The sequence below is a fragment of the Theropithecus gelada genome, chromosome 1 (genome assembly GCF_003255815.1).
Source record: "Theropithecus gelada isolate Dixy chromosome 1, Tgel_1.0, whole genome shotgun sequence".
NCBI lineage: Eukaryota > Metazoa > Chordata > Mammalia > Primates > Cercopithecidae > Theropithecus > Theropithecus gelada.
In genome coordinates, this window is record NC_037668.1 from 91361941 (window position 1) to 91374085 (window position 12145).

At 37.0% G+C, this 12145-nt stretch overlaps 1 protein-coding gene across 3 annotated transcripts in view; it reads left to right on the forward strand.

Moving 5' to 3' along the window:
- The window catches only part of EFCAB7 (EF-hand calcium binding domain 7), a 60657-nt gene that overhangs the window by 24093 nt on the left and 24419 nt on the right, over positions 1–12145 (forward strand). For all 3 annotated transcript variants that reach the window (XM_025356075.1, XM_025356065.1, XM_025356055.1), the window contains exons 8-10: positions 3384–3493; positions 7371–7528; positions 8805–8938. In XM_025356075.1, coding sequence (XP_025211860.1) covers positions 3384–3493; positions 7371–7528; positions 8805–8938 — 402 coding nt within the window. The remainder of the gene's footprint in view (positions 1–3383; positions 3494–7370; positions 7529–8804; positions 8939–12145) is intronic.

Consider the following 12145-nt stretch of genomic DNA (forward strand, 5'->3'; position numbering starts at 1 on the left):
CTCTCAAAGGGCTGAGATTACAGGTTCAAGCCACTGTGCTCAGCCAGAACTAAGTTTTTATTTGCTAATTAATCTTAGCTTTTTCCATTTGTCAGTTTTTAAAATTAATATGTCAAAGAGAAGTTCTGCAGGGGCATAATTTGGAACATATGAAACTGCAAGTATTTTTAATACCTTCAAAATCCTTTGTGACTTAGACAATATTTATTAATAATCTTTGTATTAATGGTAATATTCTAGGTAAAAATTAATACTTTTCTAGTGTCTAAAATGGTTATGTAATTTTTAAGCAATGAAGGCTATCTATCTATAAGGGTGATTTCCCTAGATACCTTTTTAAATATTGGTTGTTCTAAATCAATATTTATTTTTCTTTTATAATGTTTACATACAAGCATTTTCTTCCTAGAGGATTCCCCTCCCCATTCTCTTTCCCTCCTAAAGTAGAGATTTTGAAAGTTTTTACTGCATCTTTTGTGGGATATGTATAATATTTGGCAGATGATACTTTTAAATGACAATAACAATAGTTATTTTTCAGAGAGAGGAATCAAGATAGCCCTGTAAATTCAGTGTAGTTGTTAATTCTCTGTATTCTTATTAATAAGATTCATTCATTTATTTATCAAATAGCTATCAAGGGCATTATATGCTAGACATCAATTTAGGTGTTTAGGATACATTAGAGTTCAAAAAAGACAAAAATCCCTTCCCTCATCAACTTTCATTTTAGTGGGGGAAACAATACATAATAAACATAATAAATAGTAAATGACGTGGTATGTAGGAAAGTGATAAGTGTTATGGGAAAATCAGAGGGAAAAGGGGATAGTGAATGCTGAGGGAATGTGGGTTGCTATGGAGATGGAGTGGTTAGTATATGCTTCGTTAGGAAGCTGTCATATGGATAAAGATTTTGAAAGAGATGTATGAGTTACCAACTGCTACATAAAAAACTACCCCAGAACTCAGTGGCTTAAAACAATTAAACATTTGTTCACTCATGAATCAGTGGATCTGTTAGTTCTTAGTCTGAGCCAGGCTTGTTTTTTCTCTGTAGGGGTTGCTCACACAGTTATGGTTAGTTACAGGTTAGCTGGTGGCTGGCTTTGCTAATCTTGGCTGGATTCTCTCTCATGTATGAAGTCCCAGCTGGGATAACTTGACTCGGCTTCATATGATCTTTAATAATCCTTCAGTAAACTAGCCTGGAACTGTTCTCTTGGTATAACAGGGATCTGAAAACAAAACAAAACAAAACAAAAGCGGAAGCACAATAGAACCTCCTGAGGTCTGGGCTCAGAAGCAGCACAATGTTACTTCGTTATATTCTGTTGCTCACAGAAAGTCACAAGGCAAGTCCAGATTCATAGGCTGGGGAAATAGACTTGATCTCTTGATGGAAAAGCTGCGAAACCACATTGCAAAGGGCTGTGGATACTGGGGGGAACAGCCATTTTTGCAGTCTTCCACAGAAGGCAAGGGAGTAAGCCTTGTGGGTGTATGGTGCTGGAAGGGATGGGTGAAGATGGAGGAGGTTGCAGAGCATTCCAGGTAGAGAGAATGCTCTGTGCACAGGCTCTGTGAGAGTGTACCGGTGTTAGAAGAACAGAGGCTAGAGTGTCTCAAATGAAATAAGTGAGGAGAGAGTTGTAGGAGATGAAACTGGGGAGAAACAAGGACAAAATCAGGAAGAGGTTTCTTTTTGCCATAATTAGGACTTGGGCTTTTAATCAGAGAAATGAGGTTTTCCCCTTCATTTTTTGTGAGATGTTTTTCCTCATATATAAGGTCAAGATTTTCTCTTAATCTTTCATTTTCAGCAGTTTGAATGTGTGTCTAGGTAGTTTTTGTTGTTGATGCTATTGCCTGGGTTTTTTGTTTTTTGGTATTTATCCTGCTTGGGGTTCTCTGAGCTTCTTGGATTTGTGGCTTGTTGCCTTTCATTATTTTTAGAAAATCCTCTGCCTTATTTCTTCAAATATTTCTTCTACCCCCTTTCTTCTTCTTCCACTTATGTGGTACCTGACATCTCTTCCTTCTCTGCTCCACCACAGGGTCAGCCAGTGTTTGCATCTCATCTCTCCTGGGAAAGATCTGTCTTTCCTTGGATTTTAAGCTTATAGTTGCCCTGCAACCCCAGCTCTGATGGGATCAAGAAAAGTTATGATGTTGTAGTTCATTAACTTTTTCTTATTGTTAGGAAAGGAGCAATATTCTCCCAACTCTCTGCTCCATTAGAGAGTTTTGAGTAGAAGGCAGGACATAATCTGACTTATGTTTTAACAAGAGCGATTAGGTTACTGTATTGAAAGTAGGTGGAAGGATATGCAGGTGAAAGTAAGGAATCCAGCTGGGACATTATTGTAGAATTCTAGAAGAGGACTGGGAATGCTTTGAACCAGGATATAGGTGGGAGAGGGGGTAGTAGAGATTCTGGGTATATTTTGAAGGCAGAACCATAGGATTTCCTAAGGATTGGTCTTGGTATGTGAGAGAAGAAAAGAGTTAAAGAAGATTCCAAGATTTTTGACCTGAGCAACTGGAAAGAATGAGTTACCATTAACTGAGATGGACAGCGTTTTAAAAAGAGATTAGGGAAGTTCAGTTTTGGAAATAGAAATCCAGGTAGAAATGTTAAATACACAGTTAGTTATATGGGTCTAACATTCAGAGGAAGGATCCTAAAGATATAAATTTTGGGGTTGTCAGCACATAGATGTCTGACATCTCTTCCTCCTGTGCTCAACCACAAGTAAGCCAGTGCTTAAATCCTATTTCTTTCTGAAAAGTCTGTTTTTCCTTGGATTTCAGGCTAATTGGTTGCCCTGCAACCTCAGCTTTTGATGAGTTCAAGAAAAGTTATAATTTTTAGAAAGTGAGTATATAGAAAATGTTTCTCACTAGGTCGCTGTATTTAGGTTTGTGCCTTATTGCAAAAGCTATCATGTTTGCATATAAAAATGGAATATGGGCTGGGTGCGGTGGCTCATGCCTATAATCCCAACACTTTGGGAAGCCCAGGAAGGTGGATCATGAGGTCAGGAGATCAAGACCATCCTGGCCAACATGGTGAAACCCCGTCTCTACTAAAAATACAAAAATTAGCTGGGTGTGGTGGCACACGCCTGTAGTCCCAGCTACTCGGGAGGCTGAAGCAGGAGAATCACTTGAACTCTGGAGGTGGAGGTTGCAGTGAGCCGAGCACACCACTGCACTCCAGCCTGGGTGACCAAGTGAGGCTCTGTCTTGAAAAAACAAAAAAGGAATATGTATTTCTAGAGAAAATATCCAAGAAGAAACTAGTAACTTCTTTTTTATATAGGAAAGAATAGATAGTGATTGCTTATTTTAAGGTGTTTGGGCTTTTTTTTTGTTTGTAGGAAAACCATCCCCTTGGTTATCCGTTGATACTGCCTTGTATATTCTCAAGGAAAATGAGAGTCAAGCAAATCTACAGCTTGTGTGTTTTACCGAACTACGAAATAGAGAAGTATACATATTTATTTTCTAATGTTTAATTTTAAAATATAGTATGAACTGCAGTTTGGGGAAAGTATGTTTCTACATTTTATTTTTTAAGCTTTTATATACCTTCCAATTAAGGTATAAACAGCACTTAAACACTATAGATATTATGTTTTTAATTTAATCACATCAAATTAAATTAGATTAGTTAAAGTAAATAATTTAATTATAAAGAATTTTTTCTTGTTTGCTGCGATTTCTTAAGAATTAAGGATAGGAGCTGGGCATGGTGGCATGCACCTGAAGTCCCTGCTACTTGGGAAACTGAAGCAGGAGGATTACTTGAGCCCAGGAGTTCAAAGCCATATTATTCTATGATTGTGCCTGTGAATAGCCACTGCACTTCAGCCTGGGCAACATAACAAGACCCTGTCTCTAAAAAAAAAAATTAAATAAGGAATTGAGGATTGGTTGGCAAGTTTGAGTCTTGGCTTATACCTTTTAAGTTGTATAATATTGTACCTTACTTTCATCTTTTCTAAACGCCCTGATGCCTCACATGTGAACATTTGATATACTCAATAAAAAAGGTTGATGCCAGTACATTTTTTTCCCTAAATGCAAGCAATTCAAGACTTTGGAAAAGCTGCTGTAGATGTTTGTCTTACTTATATTACTACTGCAAAACAGAAAAACTTTAAGATTACTATCAGGCTTGACTTATTTTATAGGGTTCAAAAATAGATTGATATGAAAAAATGCTTTTAAATGTTTTTATATGTTGCCCATGGGGTTCTTCTGATCTTTTCTTTCTTTTTTTTTTTTTTTTAATGGAAAAAAATGAAGATTTCAAATTTTATTTTCTAATTATGTATTTACTCAAAGGCCAAATATGTGAGGCCGATACATAAATGTGGCTATTTATTTTATGAGGACTACAAAATACATCTGCTACACAACAACAGAAATAATACTATTCAAGGGCTTACTGCAATATCATATTTAATCTTTATATAGGCTCAATGACAGACAGACATTTCCCTGATAGAATGTTATATAAAAGTCTTTATTGTAGGCTTCCTAACAGACAAGAATAGGCAAGAAACAAATAAAATTGGCTGAAGCTAAAGTTTTGAATAAACTCTTCTTCAGAACTGACTACAAAGTAAGCATTGTCTAAAACAATATCTATTTCCACTTTGTTTTGGGTAAAATTACTTTCTTTTTTTTTTTTTTTTTTTTGAGACGGAGTCTCGCTGTGTCGCCCAGGCTGGAGTGCAGTGGCGCGATCTCGGCTCACTGCAAGCTCCGCCTCCCGGGTTCACGCCATTCTCCCGCCTCAGCCTCCGAGTAGCTGGGACTACAGGCGCCCGCCACCACGCCCGGCTAGTTTTTGTATTTTTAGTAGAGACGGGGTTTCATCATGTTAGCCAGGATGGTCTCGATCTTCTGACCTCGTGATCCACCCGCCTCGGCCTCCTAAAGTGCTGGGATTACAGGCTTGAGCCACCGCGCCCGGCCAAAATTACTTTCTTATGGGATTGCATGTATAAAAAAATTAGTATATAGCAAAACTATAATAAAGTTTGCATGAGTTTCTATTTACCTCTTTATAGGCGTCTGTTTATCTGTAATATGTTATATTTACCAAGGATTTTTTATTTGTATTTATACTTTCACAATTATTTTCTTATAGATGGGTTTTGTGCCCATGAAAAAACTTTCCATTTGCCATCCACAGTGGCAATGCAAAGTTATATGTGGGCATAAGGAAGGATCATGGGATAATATATATTAGGAAGCAGTGAGATCTGGTTTTTCACTCCTGAGTCCACATCTGGTCAATTTCAAAGGTTATGCTTTTCAAAGGATGGATTTGGTAAGCATTTAGTCTTTTTTTTTTTTTTTTTAGACGGAGTCTCGCTCTGTCGCCAGGCTAGAGTGCAGTGGTGCAATCTTGGCTCACTGCAACCTCTGCCTCCCAGGTTCAAGCGATTCTCCTGCCTCAGCCTCCCAAGTAGCTGGGACTACAGGCACGTGCCACCATGCCCAGCTAATTTTTGTATTTTTAGTAAAGATGGGGTTTCACCATGTTGGTTGGCCAGGATGGTCTCGATCTCCTGACCTCATGATCCGCCTGCCTTGGCCTCCCAAAGTGCTGGGATTATAGGCTTGAGCCACCATCCCTGGCCAACGTTTAGTCTTAAAAATGACTTTCAGTTATATTGGATTTCTTCTTGTATCAAAATAGGACATAAGAAGATTATGATTTCTCTGAGTTGGCAGGGCAGAAATAGAACTAAACTCAGAATTTAGATGAGCAGCTTTATTTTGTATATGAGTCTTCAGAATGACCTAAAATATACCTAAGTTGTTTTTTGTTTGTTTGTTTATTTATTTATTTAGAGATAGGGTCTCTGTCACCCAGGCTGGAGTGCAGTGATACAGTTCCCTGTAACTTTGAACTCCTGGGTGAAAATGATCTTCCTGCCTTCGCATCTCAAGTAGCTAGGACTACAGATGTATTATTATTATTGTTGTTGTTATTATTTTTAGAGATAGGATCTTGCTATGTTGTCCAGGCTGGTCTCCAATTCCTAGCTTCAAGCAATCTTTCCACCTTGGCTTCCCAAAGTGCTGGGATGATAGGTATGAGCCACTGTGTCTAGCCTTATACCTGGGTTTTAAAAGGAATTTTTGGACATAATACCTGAAAGGATTCTCTTGGGTTAGTCTGTGCTGAAGGGCACTTAGCTATTATACACAACTAAGAATTCCTTAGATTTAATATATTTAACAGAGACAGCTGCTAGCTTTTATAGGAAGCCTTTGGGCTCCAAAAAGCTCTTAGGAAGTACATAGACAGATACCATTTACTTTCTTTCTTTCTTTTTTTTTTTTTTTTTGAGACAGAGTCGTGCGCTATCGAGTACAGTGGCACGATCTTGGCTCACTGCAACCTCCACTTCCGGGGTCAAGTGATTCTCCTGCCTCAGCCTCCGAAGTAACTGGGATTATAGACGCCCACCACCATGCCTGGCTAATTTTTGTATTTTTAATAGAGGCGAGGTTTCACCATGTTGCCCAGGCTGGTCTCAAACTCCTGACATCAAATGATCCACCCACCTCAGCCTCCCAAAGTGCTGGGATTACAGGTGTGAACCACCATGCCCAGCCTGCTTTCTTTTATAGAACTGGAGAATAAAATGTTTTCCTATACAGATGTTCTGGTACTCATGATAAATATCCAGCATTTGATAGGAAACAGAATTTCATATAAAGCTGATTTATTTGGGATTCTGCATCTTTTTTTATAGCCCATATTACATTTAAAAAAGTAAAATTCCAGTGCTTTCATCCAAATAATTGAACTCTTACAAATGTGGTTAATTTATACAATAGTGAACCATTTCAAAATATATTTAATTTTTATTTTATGTCATTGAAATCTGATTTAGAAATCATATATTTATATTTGAATCAAATTAGGAAACCATAATCTAGAATATTATTACTTTTTTTTAAAGGAGCTCAGTGTTCACATTAAAAAATTACCCTATGATTTATCTTTGCTTTCTGTTGAGGGTATTTGCATCACAGATATTTTTGAAGATTATTGGGGAAGATTTAGAAGATAATATAACTTACCTGTTACAGTTTTAGGCATTTGTTTCAAAAATATATAAAGGACTACTATATCTAGTGATCTCATAATGAGATTACCATTAATAAAATGAATTTGAAACCTGTAAAAAGATTGATAGAACTATAATAGATTTTGTAAATATTGATTTAAAAATTATTTCTAATGTGTCCCTTTCAGAAGAAATATTAAAAGCTTTAAATTAAAAGATGAAAAGATTAAGACTGATGATTGTTTTGTTTCATTGTTTTGAGAAAAGGTGTTTGGATGGACTGGTGAACTAGGACCTGGAATTTACTGGTTAATTCCTTCCACAACTGGCTGTAGGCTGAGGAAAAAAATAAACCCAGTAACAGATGAAGCCCAACTTGTATACAGAGATGAAACAGGGAAATTATTCCTTACAAAGGAATTTAAGTAAGTTTTGTTTATTAATGTTAGAATTATAACATCTAGGCTGGATAGATATTAATAGCCTGTGTTACTCCCTTTCCTTTGGCCAGCTTCCACCCCCGTCCTCAGATTCTAATTCACCAATTCAACTCTTGTGACAAGCTGTATGAACTTGGAGCATGTTCTGCTGAGTTAAATAAGCCAGGCACAGAAGGATAAATACTGTATGATCTCACTTATATGTGGGAGCTTTATTATTATTAATAGAGACAGAGTTTTGCTCTGTTACCCAGGCTGGAGTACACTGGCACAATCATAGCTCACTGCAGCCTCAGACTCTGGGGCTCAGGTGATCCTCCCACCTCAGCCTCCTGAGTAGCAGTAGCTGGGATTACAGGTGCTTGCCAGCATACCTGGCTAATTTTTTTTGAAGAGATGGGAGTCTTGCTATTATGTTGCCCAGGGTGGTCTCAAACTCCTGACCTCAAGCGAGCATCCTGCCTCAGCCTTTCAAAGTGCTGGTATTGTAGGTGTGAGCCACCACACCCAGCCTTATATGTGTGATCTTACAAAGTCAAACCCATAGAAACAGAGGGTAGAAGAGTGGTTATAGCAGCTGGGAGTGGTGGGGGGGTTGGGGACAGGTTGGTGAAAGGATACAAAATTTCAGTTTGATAAGAGGAATAAGTTCAGGAGATCTGCTGACAATATGGTGATTGTAGTTATATATTGTATCCTTGAAAATTGCTAAGAGAATAGATATTAAATGTTCCCACTAGAAAAAAGGATGATAAATATGTAAGATAATGGATATGTTAATTAGCTTGATTTAGTCATTCCACAATGTATACATATATCAAAAAATCACATTGTACACCATAAATACATATATCAAAACAAAACAACTCATCCTCTGAGCATCTGAAAATGTTCCTCCATTTGCAGATCTGGGATTGTCATTTACTTCTGGGTTCCACACATTTGGCAAGTCAACTTCAGTCAAACATCTACCAATTTCTCCCTATAGGTAGAGAGGAAGAAGAAAGTAGATTGGAGAAAGGAAAAAAGAAGGGAACTACTACTATTCATTTAGTTCTTACTATGCATTGAGATACTGCGGTTGCTCTAGAAGCTTTTTTATCTCATGTAATACTGGACTGAGCCAAAACTGTATTTGGATACATTAACTTTAGTTTAAAGAAATTGTATAACATTCCTTTTGAATGTTATCCTCATAGAACCCTTCTTCAGTGTAGTTGCCTTAGTGACAAGAAATAACTAACTATTTTTATAATTTTAGGTCTACTTTATCAGATATATTTGAAGTAATTGATTTAGATGGAAATGGTCTTCTTAGCCTTGAAGAATATAATTTTTTTGAATTGAGAACAAGTGGTGAGAAATGTGATGAAGATGCTTGGGCTATCTGCAGAGGTAAGCACTTTTCTTTTTCTTAACAGATGTATAAAAATATATATATATAGCACATTTTCATCTCTAAGAAATAAATCAAACTTCTCCATGATATATTATTATAGCATTTAGGACAGTTTGAAAATAGTAGCATTGTTTGTAAATGCTAACATTTATTTTTCTTAAATTGGTAGTTGGTATAATACTCAACTTAAAAGAAAGTGTGAATTACTTAATCATAATTTCAGTTTTGAGCCTCTACTCTTTGGGGTTTAGAAGACAAAAAACTTGTCCTTGCACTTGATACCACTGGGCCTGAAGTGGTCAAGAGCCACAAACTGTGACCAGGAGAGGGCAGCAAAAAGCCAAAAAGCTAGAGGTTTACTTACAAATTAAGGTTTCCAGGAAGTTGTTTATATTATACATGTTAAAAATTCTTCAATGCTTTTCGTATTTGAGTTGAATTTAAAAAGTCCATCTATGGAAATATTGAAGCCAAAATGCCAAGGTGGACAAAGAAAATCACTGAGAATGAGGCAAAGTCAGTTATCACTTAGAAGGAGTCTGAGAAGACGTACTTGCATATTTAAGCCAAAGACTGCAAGGTCAGAGGGAAAGCCAAAAAGCCATAGCCAACTATAGATCACAGAACAAGAGGTGTAAGGAGGCCAGAATGCAGTCAAGAGAGATTAACTCACGTATGCTTTCACTGGGATAGTAATGTGTGGATCTTAAAATGGTCTAAGCTTGGCAAAGTGAGCCAGGTTGGGAGTCTGTTTACCTAGACAGCAAGTAGGGTAGAAGTATATTATTTATATAAAGGAATCTTTCAGTATTTCTCTTTTAGCTGAAAGTTAATATAATCAACAACAATACATGTATATTGATTTATAATATTAAACTTTGATTAATAAAATTCATAATATACATGAGTATTATCTATAGGAAGATGTAATTATCTTGTAACTTTAACGATATAATCTTTTAATTGGCACTAGAGAACATTCTATAAGAGTGAATTTGTGGCTTTCTGATGGTAAAGTTGGTGATAAGTAAAATTCTAATTTAAAAATGTAGTTAAATTGGCAGAGTTGACGGTTAACATTTTTTGAGAGCTTACCATCTACCATGTACCAGCTGCTGCTCTATGCACTTCTACACGCCAAGTCTATGAAGTAGTACTTTATTATTCTCAGTTTATAAATCAGGAAATAGAATTAGAGGTTAAGTAACTTGACCAAGGCTACACAGCAAGAAAGTTTCACAAATAGGCTCCAGAACTTTGAACTCCATGCTATCGAAAAGTCTCCAAGAGTTATTGACTTAGAAAATGATTTGGAGGAATGTTTACTTTACAAACAATAATACTGCAAAGAAATGAGAGCTTTTAAGGTTTTAATGTTTCCCCTGAATAATAAGAAAATGTACTGTTTATCTGTAAGATTATTTTAATAAACTTTTTTTACACTTAAAGATGCTTTTATTTTATTTTGTTTATTAATAAACTTTATTTTTAGAGCAATTTTAGGTTTACAGAAAAACATAGGCTGGGTGCTGTGTCTCATGCTTATAATCCTAGCACTCTGGAAGGCTAAGGTGGGAGGATTACTTGAGGCCAGGATTTCAAGACCAGCCTGGACAACAGAACATATTGTCTCTTAAAAAAAAAAACAAAAAACATTGGCCTGTAATCCCAGGATTTTTTGAGTCTGGGGTGGGTGGATCACTTGAGGTCAGTAGTTCAAGACCAGCTTGGCCAACATGGTGAAACCCCACCTGTACTAAAAATACAAAAATTATCCAAGTGTGGTGGCAGGTACCTGTAATCCCAGCTACTTGGGAGGCTGAGGCAGGAGAATCACTTGAGCTTGGGAGGTGAAGGTTGTAGTGAGCCGATATCATGCCACTGCACTCCAGCCTGGGTGACAGAGTGAGACTCTGTCTCAAAAAAAAAAAAAAAAAAAAAAGAAATATATCCATATATTCCTCCTCACCCTCACCCACAAGTTTTCCCTATTATTCACATCTTGCATTTGTATGGTACCTTTGTTACAATTGATGAGTGAATATTGATACATAATTATTAACTAAAGTTCATAGTTTACATTAGGTTCACGCTTTTTGTTCGTTTAAGATAGAGTTGCTCTGTTAGCCAGGATGGAGTGCAGTGGTACGATCTCAACTCACGGCAACCCCTGCCTCCGGGCTCAAGTGATCCTCTCACGTTAGCCTCCTGAGTAGCTAGGACTACAGGTGTGTGCCACCACACCCAGCTAATTTTTGTATTTTTTTGTTGAGATGAGTTTCACCATGTTGCCCAGGCTGGTCTCAAACCCCTGGAGGGTTCACTCTTGTCTTGTACAGGTCTATGGATTTTGACAAATATATAACGTCATGTATCCACCATTACAATATCATACACAAAGGACTATCCTTTCTCCATTGAATTGCCTTTGCTCCTTTGTCAAATATCAGTTGAATATATTTGTGTCAGTCTATTTCTGGGCTCTCTATTCTGTTCCATTGATGTATTCATCATTCTTTCACCATTACCACACTATCTTGATTACTGTAGCTTTATAGTAAGTCTTTGAGTCAAGTGTTAATAAATTTTTAAAAAATTAATGAGGATTGAGAATTTTAAGTTTTAAAAGGTAGATTAGTTTCTGATAGTCTCTATAGTACAGTATCTAGATACGTTTTTTAATGTATTTGTATTATATATCAAATAATCTTTTTCATCTTGCTTTTCTACATAGTAGCTCTAACCTTGATTTTTGTGTTACTGTTTCTCTTCATGATTGAATTTAATCTGCATTTTTTTTTTCCCCTTAAAAAACATGAATAACTTTCAACTCTAAACTTTTTTTTTTTTTTTTTGAGACAGAGTCTCGCTCTGTCATCTAGGCTGTAGTACAGTGGCACAGTCTCGGCTTACTGCAACCTCCGCCTTCCGGGCTCAAGTGATTCTCTGCCTTAGCCTCCCGAGCAGCTGAGACTACAGGTGTGTGCCAGCATGCTGGGCTAATTTAATTTTTTGTATTTTTAGTAGAGACGGGGTTTTGCCATGTTGGCCAGGCTGGTCTCGAACTCCTGAGCTCAGGCGATCCACCTGCCTCGGCCTCCCAAAGTGCTGGAATTACAGGCATGAGTCACTGCGCCCGGCTTCTAAATGTTTTAAGCTATTAAATCAGTCAGCCAGTTTTAGACAGTTATGTCTCTGCTGCT